The sequence below is a fragment of the Temnothorax americanus genome, unplaced genomic scaffold, assembly GCF_048541705.1.
Source record: "Temnothorax americanus isolate GAGA-0224 unplaced genomic scaffold, ASM4854170v1 Scaffold12, whole genome shotgun sequence".
Taxonomy (NCBI): domain Eukaryota; kingdom Metazoa; phylum Arthropoda; class Insecta; order Hymenoptera; family Formicidae; genus Temnothorax; species Temnothorax americanus.
Genome location: NW_027509253.1, coordinates 107 through 23,023, shown reverse-complemented (window position 1 = coordinate 23,023; position 22,917 = coordinate 107). Strand labels below are relative to the sequence as shown.

The 22,917-nt window shown below is 31.2% G+C and overlaps 1 protein-coding gene across 1 annotated transcript; it reads right to left on the bottom strand.

Annotated features, from left to right (window-relative positions):
• Nucleotides 1–223: 223 nt before the first annotated feature.
• Tat (Tyrosine aminotransferase) lies at nt 224–11,486 on the bottom strand (the record flags this gene model as incomplete). The annotated part of the gene is made up of 11 exons (XM_077398600.1): nt 224–629; nt 1,271–1,369; nt 1,614–1,697; nt 1,787–1,915; nt 3,452–3,521; nt 5,501–5,583; nt 6,799–6,990; nt 9,668–9,826; nt 10,788–10,855; nt 11,227–11,331; nt 11,423–11,486. Coding segments are annotated over 11 exons (1,206 nt in total), but the record flags the coding sequence as incomplete, so codon positions are not given.
• Between the last annotated feature and the right edge of the window lie 11,431 nt (nt 11,487–22,917).

Here is a 22,917-nt window from a genome sequence, read left to right as displayed (position 1 = left end):
GCTAATAATTACAGGTTACAGTATGCCTATTCTGACGACATAGTATTTGCAAGTAAACAAGAAGTAAATAGCTCGGGTTAATGTAATCCGACGATAAATCTTCGGTTTTGCGATAGTTGTACGAAGCTCCAGCCTTTCGGAATAAGATTACGATACATATAGCAATTATTAATTATTATTGCCGCACGTGTGTAGTTAGAATTAAATGAAAGAACCATGTATGTTAAAGTACATATATCAAACCTTTATTATACATAATTATACAGGCATTTACAAGCAAGTACAGTAGATAGATATACATAATTATACACTTAAAGATATAAACGAAAAGATATACATATACACAGAAGCAAAAACCAAGACTGAAGAATTCTTTTTGAATTTGAAAGAATCCAGAGATCCAAAAGTAGAGGAAAATAATCAGCGGGTTAATGCCAATCAATGTTCTAATTTCTATATATACGTTTGATCGTTTCTTAATATGGAATCTCGTTGACGAAGCCGTTTCTGCTCTCCGCCGTTTTATAATGATGTCTCTCGCAGAATTCTTGAATTCTTTGACACGCTTCCTCGAGCATGTCACTCGGCACAGTGATTACCAACCTCATGTAAGAGCGATAATCGAAGCACTGGGAAATCAAGAGAGAAGATTAGTATATACTCACGTTATATTTCTAGCAATTTTTTTAAAATTAACTATCTGTTGCTTTAACGTGAGATTAAAAACCTTCACCTTTAAATAAATTATCAGAAAACAAAATGAAAACATGATGAATAACGTGATTGCAAAATTAAAGATACTAAATTACATATACCTGCAAATAATATAAACATGTAAATCAAATGTTTGATATTTTAAATTCCAAATTTAAAGAATGCAAAAAATTCTAAAATAAAAATTTATTGATATATTTGTGAAATTATATATATATATAAATTCGAAAACATCAGGATAAATTGTATAAGCACTTTAATGTAATTTGTTACAGAATCTGTCGAACTTTGCAATCACATTAATTAATAAAAAAGATTTATATCCTTTATATACGGCACATTTCATGTTTTTAAAAATTAAAGCATCATTCATAGCAGTATGATGCTTTAATTTTTTGCAATATTTTTAAACGATAAATGTTAGAGTTAAATGTCGGTATATATCGTAAAATTCAATTTAAAAAAAACTCGTGTATTTTTACACGGATTTGAGAGATATACTTGGAAGATTTTTGATCAATGATTATTAATAATTTAAAACGTCAGAAACACCAACCTGGCCAGGCAGGCAAAACACAGATTCTTCCATTAACAACCGCTGCACGAATTCCAGATCGGAATTAAATTCCGGAAAGCACGATAGATCGATGTAGACCTGGAAATCGATTCAATAATTTATAGATCGTAAATTGCAGTCGGACCAACCTTACTGATGGCATTTGCATTAACGTATAAATAGCGGTCGTGCACCGACTAATTGTACGATCTATTTAACGGATGCTCGATTAACATTTACGGCTTTAGTCGCCGCGAGCTACGGACTGTCAAACAATGCGCTGTGATTCTTGAAATTGTATGCAAGGGTGTGGCCGGGGCTAATTATAATTGGGAATCATTACCATCATGTACATCGCCCCATCCGGCATTATCGGTTTCAATCCCGGGATTTTTAATATGCAGTTGTACGCCAATTTGGAATGCGACTGTAACATTATAAATTTGAGATAAATATTTTATTATGCGCTGAGTGTTTATATATTTATATATTTTTTTAAATCGCGATAAAACTTACGTGTAGAGTAGAGATAACATCGTCGAAAAACTTCTGCGGCGTTTTTCGAAGTATCGTAGGCAAGGCACCTTGAACGATAGTATTGCTGCCAATTATTCGCTGGCTCAAGCAATGTAAACCTTTGCGAATCTAAGGGATAAAAAATCAAGGATTTGATTAAGCTCGTGCTTTATATTGTATAATTGAATATTAAATATAATGCAATGAAAAATACCGGTATCATTTCTATAATATGTCAAATAATCGATGAAATTGAATTGTTGAAATGTAGAATTATATTTCTTGTTTTTATGTGCCATGTAACACGAAAGACATTTATATAGTATCAGACATAAAATATATACTAAAATAAAAATAAAACGACACGAAGCTATTTAGGTAAATTTGGAAAATTTATTCTAGGTACGTATAAATGTAACAGATAAACCGAGAGATAAATTGTTTCATAATATATCGCCAGCAAAATAATAAAATTTGTTACAAAATTTATGAAAGTTCTGAAAGACAAAAATTTCAAGAAATGTTATATACGTCAGGCATTTTCGTGATCCGAACAGATATAAACATTCTCGCAAGCGAATTCGGTGCTCGGTCATGTCGAGATCAATATAAAATTACTTCTAAAAACTTGATAGTAGATACTGGATTTCTCGCGAATTCTGAAATATCGAAACGTGTTACATATCGACAGACTATATTTACCAGCTTGTCCGATACTCGCCCGTGAGAGAATATCATCAAATGATCGAACAAACAATCTTTTCCTTCAAAAGTGTGACCCAAAAAAAACGTACGATAAAATATTGAATATATGTACATACAGACAAAAGTAGAAACAAATGACGTATTTTTATATTTTATTTAAAAAAAAAGAGAATTAATCGTTTAATCATGTTTTAGTCGTATTTTAGGAATTATATTAGAAAATTATGAAGTAACAATGAATTATTTTTAAGTCAAGCTGCACGAGAAAAAAAAGTGAAATCAAAACTTACATATATACTCGTATATACATCTATAATCTTGAAATAATTATATTGCGTTAAACGAAGGAAACTTGCTTGGATGAAGTTATTTACATAGTTCAACCAAGAAAAAGAAGTTAATGAAATAAAATATTAAAATTTTTATAAGAATTATAGATTGTTGCGTATACATACGAGTATCTATAAGTTTTGATTTAATTCTTTTTTTCTGTGTGTATCGCGTAGAATACACTTTAGTACATTATATAACACACAAAGAGTTAAGATAAAGCTTTCCCTATTGTTGTTTCTTGCATGCTTATCTAAGGTAATACGTACATAAAACTTGTTGATTATAAATTTTCCTATTATATCATCTTGATTATACTTGTCTAAAACCGCGGCTTTGCAACTCTCGCAAAGTTATTAAAAAAGACGCGGAGATTTAGAGAGTTGGTTCGAGGCGATGTGCCGCAAATGCAAGACAAGAAATTAAGGGCGCACGATCGACCGAAAGGCCGATTGCCGAAGGACCAAACTTTAATAGCGGAATAAAGTTTAATCAACGAAATTTAATCCAATCCGCGGTATGCGGTGCCGAACTCGCCGGGACACGCTCGGGCCTCGTTACGGAAACAATACCGCCGGAGAAGCAATTATTTTCGGGCTATCACGTATTGTACCACGACCGTTTACCCACCTCGGCTTCCAGCACGTTCTGACGATCGTGGATTATTATCCAGCCCATACGCCAGCCTGGAACTAAAAATCTGCAAAGAAAAGAGAGGATCAAAATGGGATTATTGTCGTCGGATGCCATTTTACCGAACGTGAGAGAGTTTGCTTTATCTTCTAAATTAAATATAAAGACTCCTAAAGTAAAGTAACGATTTTCTCTCTATGTACAAAAGAAATTATGAAATTATACGATAATTCAAAAATAGCTCTATATATATAAAAGTAGCTAATATCAAAGCTATGAATTTCTATTTCGATATTGAAAAAGTAACTAATTATTTATTAATTATTTTCTTAAATCGATTAGAAATGTATTTTTTATCACGCTTCTCATGATTGTTTGATTGCGATGGAAAAATGAAACGGGCATTTTATGAGTGAACAATTTATGAGCAGAAGCAATTTTTATTGCGGCATGCAATTCCATTGTTTAGCTTAGCACATGCGATACGAATATCGTGCAATTACAAAGTGTCTGTCGTATGTACATCACAATCTTAATAAGCGCGATGCAAGGTGCTTCTCTTTTCATTTTCCAAGATAATTTTTTTATTTCTGACAATAAGAAGAGACTCAAAGAGGAGTAGATTAATGTATTACTCTTAACTGTACTAATTGTTATGGATACATGTACCCAACGATAGCACTGCATTAAGATAATATATTTGCATAATTATTTTGCCTGCATAGCATTTGTTCCTTCTTCTTCATTTCTCTTCTCAATTTGAGTATTCCTGTTATATTAAAAAAAGCACTAAATGTAGCCGGGTAATTAATTCACTTCGAAGCAGATTATAATATTTTATGATGAACAATACAATACGAAAGCTCTATGGGAAAGATTTAATTGGTTCTGAAATTCTTATATTGTATTAGATAGGCAGCAAATTGTTACATGACATTTATTAAATAATGTTATAACGTATCTGCCCCGTAACTTCACTTATTCATTAGGCAGTCTTATTATTAATCTTTCCTCAACTAAATATCTCCTTTTTATAATGTTTTAATTCAATGTTAAATATTTTTCTAACCAATATTTTAAACTAAAATTTTGTTAAAAAGAACATTTACATGGATGTTATAAGACTTTCCGTTTTACCTCTATCGATCGATTTATATTTTTTACCTCATATTCACGTATATCATTGAATTTTACATGAGAAATGCGATTTACCGTTGATACTAAAATACCACCACCGCGCTATGCGAAATCTGCGGCGTGTAAAATACATCATGCCGCAATGAAAGACTTAACAGCAAACTGCAAGAACTCATTTACAACTACTAGTATGGCTTACGGTCGTAAATTAAGTTGCGTTTCAAATCTGATACCGTTAGAATAATGGAGGCATAATCGCGAAACTTTAGAATACGCCCGTCCCTTCAGTTTTCATCGCGACGCGATTTTATTCACGCTCAATCAACCCCACGTCCTATTTTTGAAAAAATCGAGCGAAAAATTTTACAGGCGAAGTGCTTCCGTCCCAAGGATTTCTTCCGTCAACTTCACGAATCGCTAGTTTTGTTCCATCCTTTTCACGATGAAAGATATAATAGAAGGTAACGTACTGAAAATAACTGGAAACCCGATGTAGGGTGAACTTATTATATCGGTGCCGCATTTTCCAAATTAGTTTAAAATGATTATCATCGCATTTATGATGTTAAAAGTAATTGCAAAGACTAATTTCCTATTATTTTCCCGAACGTATCGTTATACGTATAAGCATTGTTTACAATTCTAATGCTTTTAGATAAGCACTTTTAGCTGTTAAAAACGCGGACATTCTTTATTTCACGCCGACTTTTGATTCTTCGGTCTTGAAAAAACCTTTCAGTAACACGACATATTGTTTCAAAGGATAAATTAACTGCTAAACCATCTTGTTTAATATATGAAAGTTACACGTTACGCGCGTGAAAAGTGTGAAATGTTACATACAATTTTGCGCTTGTGTTCGAGCGTCGAAACACGAGTTTTATAATCATTTTACACGTTCCGACATACCTTTTAGTTAGTCCGCTGCACGATAAAATAGGAACTTCGGTCGATAGAGACGCTAACGAGTGGAAAGTCCGTCCTGGAAATACCTGAAAACAGAGCGGTGAGGTGAAAAATGTATTTGCGTAAAATAGGCACGTATGTTTCGCCTGCGTGCAAAGGCATGTGACACAAAGCAAAATCGTAACAGTCAGACATTACTTCGTCTCAACGAATTTTTTTAAATCTATACTATCTTTATATATTATAATTATATTGTATATAATATTTTTATGATTAAAGTTATAAAAATTTACGTAATAAATTTTTTTACAACCAATATGTTTTGCTTCCTCATAGAGGAAACTTTGTTTTCGTAAAAAAATTTTTTTTTTAGTTGCTTTTGCCAATGTGTTCAGAATGTTCTAAAACGTTGAAAAATCGCTATTTTAAAAAATGTTGGTATGTGTGTATGTATGTGTGTATGTGTGTATGTATATGTGCTAAATTTACCGAAATTTCTATAACTCCAGAACTAATCAACCAAATCTTAACGTATTATATATGAAATAGGGGTAGAAAAAAAACTGAAGAATATATAGAATTAATAAAAATTGCTAATAATCAAGGGGTTCTTTTTGTTTCGTCAAATTTTTTTACTCGAGAATTAGAAAAATAAAAAAAAACGGTTTCCAGAAAATCGTTAACAAAAAACTATATACTCTATAGTACTCCTCGGAAAATTCTACCCCTATTTCATATACAATTCGTTAAGATTTGGTTAATTAATTCTAGAGTTATAGAAATTTCGGTAAATTTGGCACATACACACATCAGAGTTGAGAGACCTGTATGTAAGACCGTGATCTTAAGACATCACTTCCTCTATAAAGAAGCCAAGTGCAAATTTCTAATTTGCACTATTTTTTTACTTGTTATATATTTCTTATTATGTAATTCTTATACATAAAAATAAAATTCTCTCAGAGATAATATTAATTAAAAAACGACGTTAAAAACGCAAAATTAATATAATTTATTTCTTTATACAGTTACACACTTTTTTTTTTACTATACATTAAATATCTTATCGCTATCAAATTAACTAAATGTTCTTGTACATGTTACAAACAAAAAACATTCTTCTTGACGCGGTAACGAAGTGCAACGCGCCTCTTCCGGATCCGGGACACCGTGCATATCCGTTCTGAATTAATTTCACACCCCTTTCGAACCAAACGCCGCGGTGCATGCTTTATTTGTTTCGCAAATGAAACGATTTGTCACTTGGGCGGTATAGGTAAGCGTAATATTCGGACACGTACCATGTGCTCGTAAATCTCATCGGCTATAATGGGTACGTAGTAACGAGCGGCGATATCGAGAATGTCAAGTACATGGTCGCGGCTGAACACGGAGCCGCACGGATTCGACGGATTGTTTATAACAATCGCTGCCGTCGACTCGTCGATTTGCTCCTTCAGGTCGTCCAGATCGATCTCCCAGCCGAGCTCCGGCTAGAAACGATTAATATTAATGGGATGCATTCGCGAGAAGCCCTGCTCTCGAATCTTCATCTCTCTTCTGTTCTACCCCTCTATGCCGCGTGATATTGTGTACAAGGTGACTCAAAAACCACGCGCTCTTTTACGATTATAAGTTCTCCAACGATTCTGAATTCTTCGTGGACAAAATTTTAACATGGCAAAGATATTTTCACTTTTTTAGCGAAACTTTTATATTAATTTTGTAACGGAAAATCTTATAAAATCCATATAAACATTTTTTTTTTTTAGTTTGAAGGTTTGGCTATAAAAATATTTAATATCTAGTGAATTAAAATATTATGAAAAAAAATTTAATTGAGGAAAAATTAATAAGCCTGCCCAAAATATTTGTGATTAAAAAGTTGTAATGCGTGGGTATACGCTTTATAACAGTAAAATAATACAATAACACGTATGTACGTGCGTTATGGTATTATCAAATAAATATATTTATTTATATCTAATTTTTAACTCTAAATTTCATAATTGTGATTTTACTGGGTTAACTCTGTTTAATTGCCTAATACTTGGTATAATTATTAGTATAATTGGTACATAATTTTTGTAATAATTGTGTGTTTCCTAAATTGTTTTCCAATTGTTCGTAAATATAAATTTACTAAATGGGCTCATAATAAAACTTCTTTACTCTATAATTAAAACATTACTTAGCAATTAAAAGCATTATAACGTTTAAATAATTTTTCATCTGTTATACGTCAGTATTTTTCTATAAAATTATACAGCAAAAAAATAAAGCAATGCCGAAGTAGTTTTGGTACATCATACATTTTTATTCAAAACTTCTAAATAAATGTTAATTATTAACTGTAACATAATTTAAAAAATATATTTTTGAATAAAAATGATAAAGAGAAAAATATTAGAATAAAGAATAATAAAGATATGTAGCAATAAAAGCAGAACATTTAAAGGATTTTACGAAGTTTAATGTTCATAGAGACATAGACAAATACATAGTATTTATGCGATTGATATGAGCAATGCGCCAGGATGTACAAATTCCTTGCACATTTCGTCTTATACACAATATTAAAGCTACTGCATTGTAGTTGTAATTACTTCCAGAACATAAAATAGTTCGCAACGACGCGCAAAGAGGAGAGTGAGACGTTAAAACTTGCCGCCGAGCGAAGCTGAAAAGAGAGAGGAAACTACCTCATTAGCACTTCGGTTTGAAAATCTCCGAGCGAAAGCACTGATTTATCGTGTAAATAGCGAAGGGCGATTTAAATATGATTTCGTGCCGTTTAAAGTCATTATATCCAATGACGGCACCAATTGGCTTAAAGTAAACTATTATAAATTCTTTGCAAATAAAAACGGAAAATCTTTGCGGAAAATTTAAAATTAACGTAATTACATGAGTTAAGTTACGAAATTGGTTAATATTGAGAATCAAATAATTTTTACAAGCTAAAACTGTCTATTATGTGAGAAAATTATTTTGACTAGATAAAAATATAAATGTTTAAACCATGGAATGTAAGTTTATGTTTTATATACGCTAAATGTGTAAAATAAATATTTCTGTGCTATTACACAATGTAAGAATTTAATAAGACTATATATGTTTGCAACAAAATATTATTTTGATTAACTTATTTTTGGATAGTCGTTCTTTTCCAGATTTATTTATTGCTTAAGAATTATAGAATGCGAAAAATATTTACAAATTGATCTTTCTATCGTTTTACATTAATGTGTAAAGTCAAATAAAACTTTCCCGCTTAATTGCACATTTTGAAAGAGGACTGTAATAATTATATTTTCTGGATAATTATATTATCTAAAAGAGAGTACGTTTATAATTGACATTGCTGCGCTGAAAGATTCTGGTCATCCTACCCTCGCTCACACCAAATAAACGGGACATTATGCACCCTCATTGTTTTTCGTTAAATGAATGCATTCATGCCCTGGGTGATTAATAAATTTAAATATACCAACGAAATGGTATATTTTTGCATATAAAGCTGCTTACTAAGCCCGTCTGTACCGCTTGAAGTGCGTTTTGTAATGACGCGTAACTTAAGAAATATAGCAGACGCTGTTATGCACGTTTCTTATTATTGGCGATGCAACACGGTAGCGCGTACACAGAACTACCTTCTCTTTTACAAGCGCGATTATTACAGAGTAGCCACTACGCGCTGCGATATAGATTAATATTTTTCACATTATCACGCGGGAATATAAAGCTGATGCCCACTACACTAGTCGTTCACACACACACAAACGCACGCATATTAAACAAATAAATTAAGAAGTATTAATCGATTTAATATTTCAGAAATTAGTATTGATTGAAATAAGAGCGTGGAACAGTATAATGTTTTAAAAAAAAGTCCCCGCGTTTTAGAAAACAACTCATAACTCATTTTTATATGTTTCTGTAAAAAAAAAGGTTAAAAATCTTTGGCTATTTGGCTTCGACATACTCTTTTCTCGAAATAATTTTATGTATGCTCGAAATAGTCAAAGGAAAATTTGGATCTATATTTGCATCGATCTTTAAGTCGTCGCGGGAATAATTGCTAGAATTTTAAGTTATGCATACACCTAGCAAAATCCAGCAAAACGTGAAGAAATTACTTTGATTTCCTTTTTTGAGAAAAATACTCACACGTAAATTGTACGTTTTAACCGTAATACCAAGGCCCTCCGCCAGCGTTCGATAGATGGAAAAACCGGGACGTGGAATTAGGATGTTTTGACCTTCTCGAGCTAAAGCCGTAATGCACAAGTCGAGTGCGCAAGAACATCCACTGCACAGGATTACGTCCTATGGAAAATATAGAGACACGAAATATTTTATTTCCGTGTGTTTTACCTTTATTCTCGTCATATTAAATGTGGAATGGAAACAAAAAGGAATATTTTTAAGGTAGAAAAAATATTTTTTTACGTTTCCATACTTTCGTATTTTTTTAACAGATTTGCTTGATGCAGTGATAAAAAAATTTCAGCGTTTTGGCAGAAAAAAATATGAAAATATATCTACATAATTAAATGAAGTAAAAGCTGATAGATTATATACTCATGGTATATATATATATATATCGCAAGAATTTTATTACAGACAAATAAACTGAATACTATATTTACGTGCTGAGAATAATTGCATTTAAATACGAAAAGATATGATTAAAAGTGTTTTTAAAGAAAAGTAATAATATTTTTAAGCAGTAAACTTTTAATGTTGCTATTACTATTCAAGTTTTGCCACGTAATTTAATAACTATTCGATAATGTTATAAACCTTTTGTAAAAAAAAAAAAACTAATTCCTTCGTGTGTGTGTTTGTTAATATTATGTTATTATATTATTATGTCATTATGTTATTAACAATGTCGACATATTTCTTTTTCTATCTGCAATTTTTACGGCATGAAAATTCGCGACATCAAGTTAATTAACTATCTTCAGAGTTGTACGTTTACTGCTCGGAATATACAATCGACCACGTCGGTCGGCGTCGTCCTCTTATATATAAAACCCACGTCGCCCTCCTTATTCTCGCGGTTGGGAAGAATTTACGACTGTTAATATTAAAACAACTCGCGCAAAATTTGACTTTCCGCGCTATTCCGGTTGAATAAGTAATAACAAAATTGTTGGTGAATAAGTAAAACTCGATTTAAACACGCGACAAGGAAGCGTAGATGTCAATGACTCCAAATTGCTTGCGACACATGTTGGCCGATCTACCAGCGACATTCGATATAAGCACGTGTTCATCCTACCTTGGGATCGACTTTCACGAGTTCATTCGAGCTGTACTCAGCTACGGCTTCTCTCGCCTTCTGATAACCTAAAACAAGATAAAAATTAATTTTTCACGTTACTTCAGATACAGTAAAAAAATATCTGATTATAATTAATAATTTGAAAATTTATCATACAAGATAGACAAGCGTGTCGCGTATTATGTATATGTACATTAATCTAATGAATAACTGCGACAGTTATATTTACGGTATTGTTTAAATTATTTATCGTGCTTGCTTTGAAAATTGGTAATACGATAAGGTATATCGAAATTAAATTTGTACGTCAACCATTAACAAATTTGTATCACGTTATTTCTGTTGTATATTTCGAAATTTTCGGTGAAGTAAACAAGATTAATATATAGAAGGGGCAATTTAAGTTGATATTTAAAAATCTTATTACAAATTTTACCGGTGCTCGGCGCATATCCATTGTATAATTGCGATGCGACGCTTTCTTGAACGGCCTCGATCACCTCCTTCGGTGGCTTTAAATTGCCAAAAGTTGTGGGGTCGCCTTAAAACAAAACACACAGTAGAATCTCAAAGTTTCTGAATAAACTTTCCCCCATGAGTATTTCTCTATTGATCATCACGTAATTACATACGGTAAGCCGCGTAAATCTGCTTCTCCGTCAAACACTCGGCGCTATTACAGTTTCGCGTAAACACCTAATTACACATATTTCATGTCGTTGTAATTGATTACTGGATTCAAACTATAGGATAACCGTAGGAGAGAACGTTAATTTACAGACGCGTTGTCAAAGTGCAACAAAATATCCGCCGCGCTCCGCTCGCACATTCTGGATTGAAACTAATTAAATTGTTTCCTTCAGGCTATCCACCGTATAGTCAATCTTTGTTGCGAAATTTCTGTTACCGTCGGCGACAACGAAATAAAATCCGAGCTCCGTGAATGCCATGAAATTTATTGTAATTACAACTTTGCCATTGTCGGAAAGGATTGCTGCGTTTCGACGGCGGTAATATTGAAGTTAGTATTTTCTGACTGTATATATGTATGTATATATTGTATATATATATATATATATATATATATATATATTTCACATTCCTATTATAGCAAATGTCAATTAGTGTACACATTAGTGAATTATTAAGTGCGCGAGTTAATAACATATTTATAACAGCATCGTGTTTGAAATTTTTCATTAATTAATTTTGTTACTTTCAATTAATTCACGCGGATATACCGCTTCAAATTATGTAGAAAAATACTACATACAAAGCATTTGTTCGGTAATTTTTAGAGAAAAACAACAGAAAATAAAATAAAATGGTTTAATTAGATTTATTCTCAGGGATAGATGTATATTTTAACCTTTTCATTAATTTTATTAATTTTTATTAGTACATCTCATTACAACTTTTATACATTATTTACCTTTGTATTATTAACTTTATATACAAAAAAAATTAATAAAAGTCTATATACGCTTTTTTTACTGTAGCAATATCTTTCTCCGATAGAATTACTTTTGAAATTTAATATGTATATCTCTTTTTAGTAAAAAAGAAGAATATACGAAGTAAATTTTTTATTTTTTATTATTATTTTATTTGAAGCGTATGTACCACTAATTAATATTATAAAACTTATAAACCAGTTGTAGAATATTTTTAGAACACGGTCAAATATATATACCGAAACTTTACCGAAAACAACACGCGAGACATATACAGAGCGTATCCCAGAATTTGCAAACGCGGAATGCAGAGTGCGATTCCATGCGCTAGAAGAAACAATTTTTTTCCTGTGGCAAAATTACGTTCGAATAATTTTTAAACGAGAGCACTTTAAAGCTGACGAACAAACTAAGTTACGCATGAATCAGAAGCAGTGCAAATTCTGGGATTATATGCTCTACGTGCACATGTAGCATCCTGTCTTTTAATATAAAAAATTTCCCCAAAAAAGCTTTTACTTAATTCCGCCAAAAAAATTTTGGGGAATTTTCTACCTCTTTTATTTAAATAAAGTGCAAAATTTCGAAATATTGTTACGATATTTTGTCATTATACTACGCTTCTTCTTTTATCATCTACAAAAGTGAAGGGCAGTACGAAAATTCTAATGTCACTGCCATTCTACTTTCGACGCTGTAATCTTTCCTCGAATTGCATATGTATAAAATAAAAAGAAGCTCTCGAAAATGTACGCAGCCGCTGGCACATCCAGATCGGGGTTTGTATCGAAAATATATTTAGATTAGCGTGCTCGTATGTCAGTTCTATTCTATTCCACTGTAAAATTTGCTGAGGACGTTTTTCCGATACATTCTGACACATCCGCATTCCGCGCCACTTGTGTTCTACAAATGTTAAGGGGACTCACGCGTCACTACCACCGCCCTTTTAACTTTTTACCGCGCTTTTAAAACCCCGCTGTATACAGTTAAAATCGCGTGTCTTAGTACGGAAAAGGTTTGAGAAACTTTCTGAAGAATTAAGGAGGTTAAAAGGACTGAAGGGGGAAGTAAAATGTATACGATTAATTCTCGCGGACAAACATTCTCGGTGCTTCAGTTTTTACGTATACTTGACTACTCTCAGGATGTCATTTCTATTTCTACTGTTGGTTTTCGTAAGAAGGATTTTCAGAAAAATACTGATCAAAGAACATATTTTTATTTATCCAATTTAACATGCTCTTTCAATATTTTATTAAATATTATATCACTAAATACCAATTTTCTCTGAAAAGCAAACTTGAAACCAAAATAAAGCTGATGTGAAAATTTTTAACTAAAGTTAACAATTTTTAAAATTATTATCAATTATTTCTGCATATAGTATTAGAGAAGATGTAACTGGTTACAGCAAAAACATTATGTTTTTAATGTTCGTCGCTGTTTAGAATTTTCTAACGTGGAAAAAAAACAGTGTTTTAAATAGCATTGATTTTTCCTTTAAAGATATTAAGCGTCGACGAATTCAATCGGGGGTAAACGCTTTCCCCTCCGATTTTCTTAAAACTTTGTAAAATTGTTTATTTCTGTGTGTAAAAAACATTCTGAGAAGGAAAATCGTCGCTCAGGTCTCATTTTTTTTAAATTTAATTTCAAAGTTTTGATGTCGGTAAGGTAGGAAAATGATATTTCCCTACCAGAAAGTTCTACCTCTGTTTGATCTACAATTCTTTGAAATTCGGTGAATTATTTCCCGAAAAATTAGAAAAATTAGAAAAACCGGTTTTCAGAAAATCGGTAACAAAAAACTATACACATAGTGGCACTCCCCGGAAAATTCTACCCCTATTTCATATACTTTTGGTAAAAATTCGGTTCAGGGGTTTGGGCTGGGCGTTTATGAGTCAATGAGTCAGTGAGTCAGTCAGTCAGGACATCTTCCTTTATATATATATATAATTACTTTAAAAGTTAGACAAAGTCAGGACGCGCTCCAAAATGTACTGACAGCACTGAAAATCTATAGTTCACGTCACATATACCGTAGATTTTCTAGTATTGCCAGTGCATTTCCGAACACGTCGTGTAGGCAAGTAAGATAATCGTAAGATAATCGTTGGAACTAATTGTGAGTATTTATTGTATTTATGTGAACGACACGAGCGAATAATAAAGATAAGATAGCGTGTAAAAGGTAACTTGTTGTCATTATCTTCCGTAAAAAGTTCCATTAAGACAATATCGATTCCAAATATTTAAGAAAGATACTACTAAAATTTCATGCATCAGCGATAATACGTCGTATGTATGACAGTAAAATTGGATTTTACTGTCTCATTTCAAAGATAATGCACGAAAAATTACGTGCGTTTTTTTTAAGCACAAATAGGTCGCATTGAACGCAGTTTAATATTTCCAACAGTTTCCAGGCGGTCTCTATAAAGTTGCTCACAAAATGCGCTTTTTCATATTCCCAGCATATTTCCCTTGCGTGCATGGGATATTTGAACTTCCATTTTTCACCAATCCGTCAACTTTTTTTACATCAAGCGCCGGAGATCATGCATATTGAGGATCTAACCGTATCCGCGGAGAACAGCGAAAGTTTGCAATCTGTATGCATTTACCCGCGTTTACCGGCAAAGCCGGGTACACAGAGCCTTTGTAGGTGGCCCGCTATTTGCGTAATGTTTTTCACAAAGTGCCGCAAGTAAAGCGAATAGAACTAATAATTTTATTTTTCAGTCTTATAAATTTAATCTGCTATGTATTGAGTGCTGCATTTAATTATCGCAACTATTCTCATACATCGGCGACTTACAGGCAAATTATAATTTCGCTTGGACGCACGCGTCGCGCTTTTATAGTAAAAAACACGACGTATAATCCTTCCCTTTATTTCAAAGGAAAATAATCGACCGTGTCGGCCCCGTCATCCTTGTTCCGTATATAAAAAAAATTAATAACTGCTTGATTACACCGTCATGATAGACTATCTCGTGCTTTTCTGTCTTTCATCTCTTATAACGTAAAAAAGGTTAAATCCAGAAAATCAACGGCGAATTTTAAATGTTATAATGCAAATAAAGAAGCGTATTGCTAGGAAAATTCTTGCTAAAAATTATGCAATAATTGAATTATATATATCTAATAAAAATATCTTAAGAATATATGTAAAACTTTTTTTAGAATTTTTGCCATTTTTTATAATGTAAGAAAGCGTAAAATTAAATATAACACTCTTTAAAATTTGACATGCAAAAAATAACATGTATTATAACTATATCTACTTCTTGTGTTACAATCGTAACTTCATGTGCTTTGCTACTATAGAGAAATTCCTTCAATAGTCTTGTTTCCTAAAAAATGTTCCACGGTAACATTTGAATGTAATTTTTCAAAAAGATAAGGAATGCAAAGTATCTACAAATCTCAATAACTCAAATATTTCGTACAGCATAGAGAGATAGCATAGGTGGTTCTATATGTCGAATTATCTATATATATAAAATAGAATGTATGTATGTTCTTTATACACTCTTAAACTATTTGACCGAATTTTTACCAAAAGTATATAAAATAGGGGTAGAATTTTCCGGGGAGTGTTATAGAGTGTATAGTTTTTTGTTACCGATTATTTTGGGAACCGGTATTCGAAATTCTTCCAATTTTTTGGAAAATAATTGACCGAATTTTAAAGAATTGTATATAAAACAGGGGTAAAATTTCCTGGGGAGTGCCATAAAGTGTATAATTTTTCGTTACCGATCTTTTGGGAAACCGGTATCAGAAATTTTTCCAATTTTTCTGGAAATAATTGACCGAGTAGAAAAAGATTGGTTACGACATGTTTAATCCATGAACACTCCTTATGTTTGTTCACAATAAGGATATTGAAACATAAATGAAGTTGTTTTAAGAAAAACGACTCCCGGGCGAAACCCGGGTAACCAGCTAGTATGATATATAATGTATTGTGCATGATAATTATAAAAAGTGTGTAGTATAATAGAAATACTATATTAAATTATTATGGTAATTATAAAATATAATACAAATTACTATACTCTTTTAATTTACGAAATAAGTGAATTACACTAAACACCCTGCATATCGCATACACTTGTGTATATATACGGAGTAAGAATATCTATTTGAGATAGTCCTAGTAATAGCGTCTAATCAAGCAGACGTTTGATAGAACATGTAACTAACATACTTTTTAATTGTTAATTTAAATATTAATTTCTCTTATCATGAATAATGAACAAGATATAAAATATGAAACACCGATACAAAATTTTTACGCCGGACAATCGATCTTTATTGCAGGTATTTATCAAGTGCAATGTATTTAATAAAGTAAAATATTAATTTTACGAATTAAGGCTACTAAATGTCTCTTTCTCTTGCTATCATAGAAATATCTTCTCTTTAAGGTAAAGATTACTAAAGATAATATGAAGATGTGTGTGTGTGTGTGTGTGTGTGTGTGGATCAATACACTGATCAATATACTTGATCTTTATGTTGTGATATTATAAATATACGAAATGCATTATTAATTTTTATTATTAATAGAAAATTGATTAGAATAAATAATTAATGTATTTCTATAAACAGTATACTCTTAATTGTTCACTGTTAAAAAATCTTTAAAATAAACTTTAAAAATACATCTAAACATCTAAAATTGTACCAAGTTTTATTATTGTCTCTTTTCTGTTATACTGAATGTAAATAATTCTTTTATATATGCATATACTTTGTAGGGGGCAGAAAGTGTGTATAAAAACATAATATTTGTAAGTCATGGGTAATTTAATAGCAAATTATTTTTTAAGTCATTGTTCATAAACTTACTAAACATTAATTTTTTAATTAATAATAATTTTTTAATATATATTATAGAAGTATAGTTTTCAAGATATCTTTACACAATATTTTTTACACAAAGCAGAATGCATACAGCTTTATTTTGTTAGGAAGTATACCGGATTTCTCGGAAAGATCTTAATTGGAGAAACTATTACGAAGTTGCCTCGGCATTTCCACGATGTACTTATTAATACGGTCGAAAAAAAGACAAGAGTCCCGAAAGTCGACTGGACGAAATGTTTGAGCAGAGTTTGGTGAGAGCAAAGAAAGCGATATCGAACCATGATGTATTCGTGAAACAAGTTGCTGTATAAATATATAATCTGTAGCTTTATGACCATATGGAAAAGAACGTACCTAATTTTCGTAAAAAAGTCGTGCCAATCGTAGCCAATCTCGATTTCGAGGAGTTAGGGTTGTCGGAAAATGATAAAAACATTTTAATATGTATATAAGGTAAATAATTCTAATTATTCTTGCTACTCTTTCTCGCCTATATATATTATATATCTCGATGCATAAAAATCTATCTTGTACACACACACACACACACACACCATATACACGTATACGTATATACATATACACATATACTCAAAGGCTACATATTTTATGTAAATCTAATTACAACCATTAAAGCAGCCAGATTAAATAAGCTTTCTCTCTATTATTCTCTTTCTAAATATTTCAAATGTTATAGTGAAACGGAATATTTACTTTAGGTATCCATAATTTTTTACCTTGCAGCTAATGTACGCTTTCAGGAGAAAATAAATCTCAAATACAAACAAATATTTACGCTACCGATACCATTTTGCTCATCGCCAAACTTATGCCAAACTTAAAAATAATTTTTTCTTCTAAGAATAAACATGCGTTGATGTACACAATGTGTAATTATGTCAATATTTTTATTTTAATATTTACTCTGATACCTATGTATTTTAAAGTCAGTTATATGTATATTGTGTTATATAGAAATAATTTCACGTATCTAATACAGCAAATAATTGCAACTATACTTTAAAAATAATTATTTTTATCGTTATTAGATATACACATGGACCGGATAAGAGTGTATAATAAATATATCGTATCTTAATAATTTATTGGTGATAGTTTTGCTCGTAAAAAAAAGGTTTTGCGTCATGGCGATTATATCTATAATAATTACCTAAATTGAATAAAAATATCTCACGCGCGATTGCTATTAAAGCGTTTTCGGTAAGATCAACAAGGACAAAATTTGTAGGGATATAAGGATTGCATACGACTAGCGGTTCATTTTAGCGATAGATGTTCAGACTTTACTGGATACATCAAACCTTCAAAACTCCTATTTATCTTTGCTATCGTTTGAATCATCTGGATTATATTTATAAAAGTATTTACATAATTTTTTTTTACACATTTCTTTACACATATTATTTTTCTTCTATTAAATATTCATCTTAAGGGGATATACCGCTTTTCTTAGAGCGTGGCATATCTTATCAAGTTTATGATCTTAAATGATCTTCAAATGGGTTTAATCGTCGCTAACTGTTTATTAAAAAGTTATTAATAAACAGAATAAAATAAATAGACGAATGTTGAACGTAATATATCTAATCTTAATTTTACCAAACACATAAATTTTATTGATTTGATATGAGGACCCTCGAAATATTCAAATGATGAGAAGTCAGGGCAGTAGGGTCAGACGCAGATCATTGTGCGTGACATCAGTAGTAGATTTATTATTCCACTTCAATACATTATTCCGAGAAAAATCCGGACGTTTCGGTTCTGTTTCTTTTCACTGTTGCTTGTCGCGGCGACAGGAACAGTTTGGTTTCCTCGCATATTATCCATGTCACACACAACGTATTGTTCCACGTTTTTCGGGCCATTTGATTTAGATCAAATGGTCCAGAGTTCTGACATCCTAATCGGTTAACTCGCTCGTGACGTGAAAGACGTGTGACAGAATTTTTTCGTTACTGATGAAGATGGTTCGAAACAGAACCGAAACGTTCGGATTTTTCTCGGAATAATGTATTGAAAAGGAATAATAAATTTACTACTGATGTCACGCACAATGATCTGCGTCTGACCCTACTGCCCTGACTTCTCATCATTTGGATAAGTTTTATTATATGTATCTATATCTATTGCAAAATAAATACGTAGGTAGTTGAAAAGCTTTTCTGAAATAAACATGATAAGATTATTGTACAATTCATCAAGAGACACGACAGTGTCTCGCGCCAAGTACGCGCGGAGCGAGACGCACCGTGACTCACTTACGCGAACGCACGAGTTGCGAGTACCCGAGATTTTGTATAATATACACTATACCGCTCATTGATTTCAATACATCCCCAGAATCGTTGATTTCTCTGTAAAAGATGAACATGATACGTTTGCACATAAATGAATGCACTTGCTGTTATAAACACTTTACTTGAATGCATCGTATTTTTATATATTATTAGCTTTTTAGTCTCTCTCTCTCTCTCTCTCTCTCTCTCTCTCTCTCTCTCTCTCTCTCTCTCTCTCTCTCTCTCACCCCCTATATATATATATATATATATATATATATATATAATAAACCGGGCTAATAGCCGGATAATCAACTTCTAACAATAGTATACGTGACGTAAACTATAGATTTTCAGTACTGAAAATGAATATGGGAACACAGCTATACGGTGAAGCGAGAGTCGGGATTCAAGCTTCACGCACGAGATAACATCTGACAAGAAGTAACGCGCGTAATACATCGAGATAATTAATCAACATCGCGAAAAACAGGCAATAACAAATTTGATTATCGACGTGGAGATGGAAGAGAAGAAGAAGTGGAAAAACATACGAAGGGAAAAAATTTTTTGATCGCAATAAATCTCTTACATGGTATTCTTAAAAACGGAAACAACATATTATCTTATTGTCAATCGCTGAATATTTTCATAATTAAAGGCCTTGAGACTAAATTGAAAAAAATTGTAATTAGACGCGTGAAGATTGAAGTCCATATGCTACATAAATTAAATGAATAGATTTTATTAACGTAAATCTTATCGTTAATTTAGGAAAACCGATTTTAATTTAATATATATATATATATATATATATAACACATAATTTATTTTATTTTATTTTATTTTATTTTATTTTATTTTAATGTAACATGTGCCATATCTGCATTTTCAATAAATACAAAAAAACTTATATTTTATTATTTTTATATATATCTAACTTATACCAGATGCGCGCTCATATATTATCGCTTATAATTATTCAAATGACTTCAAAAAAAGTTCAAGAAGTTGAAGGATGATACATTTGTTCCAGATCTATAGCTTTACAATCGAGTGAAAATAGAAGTACCACAAAAACTTTACGCAAAGAATCATGCCAATTTATCAATAAATATTGTCAACTATTTTTCTAGCCACCCGTTAAAATATAAGGTCAATACTATCACGAGTCTTCTCGATCGAGCTATTTTATTGTCAGGTAAAAGCTTCCATGAATCTAACATCAATATCGTTAAAAAAATACTATTGAACAATTCCTTTCCAATCGAGCTCATTAAGAAACACATTAATATTAGAATTAAACAACTGCGTCACAAACGGGACGTTGATAGCACACCTATTAATCTATTCGATCCACGGAGATGCGTCGTACTACCGTACGTTAAAGGTTTTGGCGAAGATATATACGCGCGTCTCACACTTAATAATACCGGCCTCGATACCGTCCACACAGTTTCCAAAAAATTAGATGTCATCATAAAAAGGGGAAAAGACCGTCTTGATAAGAATCATTCTACCGAGTTGGTCTACAGAATTAACTGTGATAATTGTAGCGCATCCTACATCGGACAAACAAAACGTTACTTAAAAACGCGCGTTACGGAACATTTTAATGACATAAAGAAAGACGATTGTAAGCGTTCCGTCGTCAGCAAACATCACGTTTCTCACGGTCATGATTTTAAATGGTCTGAGGTTGATGCATTTTAAATAAGTACACATATCAGCAAATTAGTTCACTTAGTATTGTCACAAACTGTTATACTTCTCAATTACACACACACACATTTGTTAATAACTTTTTAATAAATAACAAGCAACGGTTAAAACCATATTTACGCTTTTTAAAACATAAAATTGTATATATATTCACTTTTCAATACACCAACTATTCTTTGCTTTAACGTCGCGCACATCTGTGAATATCTAAGTTTAGCACAAATAGGTTTTCAACTTGTTTGTGTTGAAAAAAAAATAGGTAGGTTATTCTTCGGGCTTCACCAGTTAGTTATCACTGTCGGAGTCACGACAAAAATTTTTATGCCAAGAGAGCCACAAAAAAATATTAAACTTCGAAAAAAGCCCTATTCTGAATAATTACCTAATTACCTAAAATAATTACCTAAAATTTATTTCCATTTTTCTAAAAAGCATTCAGGCAAATGCTATTTGCCTAGGAAAATAGCATTTGAACACAAATAAACGGGCGCAAGTCGTTTGACCATCAAACTGCTAGCACTTGTCTAGTATAACAAATTAGTGAGTATTTTTTGTCTTTCCAATTTTTTTATATTTGCATTTTTTGACATTCTTTTTCTTTTACTTTATCTATTGCGTATTTTTGCCTAAAAACTTTCTTTTTTTTTATGCAGTTTCTAAGAAATTAAAATTTTATTTAAACATTGTTTCATTTATATATCTTATCGTGTACGCCCATAATTCATTATCATAAGCATATACGAAAAAATATTGTGTAATATGATTAAATAAAATTATGTCCTTATACTATTAATGTATTGGACATTTTTTTACTTTATGCTGTTATCTGGCTATTTATATAATTTAAAATATTTATGTGATTCAAATTTTTTTATATTAAATAGCATTTATTTTTTATATATAGACGTTTTAAAAAATTTCGATTTTTAATATTTTGTTTTTTTTTTTAAATAGGAAATAATTTTAATACACTTTAATATTATATAAACTTCACGACGCGTATGAACTGGGACGGACATTATCATTACGTGCATTTTATTATCAAAGAAGAAATTAGCGATAAAAATGCTTTCAAACTAAATATATGTGATAGTTAAGTACCTTTAACTGTAATAGGTGTAAATTTTTTGTTCTTAAATTATAATAAATTATAATTTTAAAATAAAGTTAAAATAAAGTTAAAAATTGTGTAAATAAAGTCTGCCAGTACAAAAAAAATACGTAAGAGAAAAGCTCGTGTAAAAATATTTATTTCACATTTATTTTGCTTTATTTGCACGAAAAATACAAGAAAAAGTAAATTTATTATCACGCGGATAAGCTTAATGTGCTCCACAAATCAACCAAAAAAATTAAGAATAATATAATAAACCTAATCAAATAAGGACTTTTGGCTTTTCTTATATATCATACAATTTCATTAAATATTATAGGAAGATATATTTTCTGACCTCGTATAAAAAATATCGTGTAAAAGAAACTGCAATAAAAAGTACCGCGCAAATTGAGAGATAAGTGTATATTATATATATTATAATTAAAAAATGAGTTTTTGTGATATAAAATTATAAAACTCAAAATATCTAAAATAAACAGAATTCATAAATTATTTTATATTGCAATAAAAAAATACTAATGAGTTTACTGCAGCTCTAAAATTTATTAGGATGCTTTGGTATATATAATTTGCTTAATTTACACTGAGGACGGTCTAATGTCAGGCCGAAACGTCTGTCAAATTGTCAATTTTGACCTAATCAAAGATTA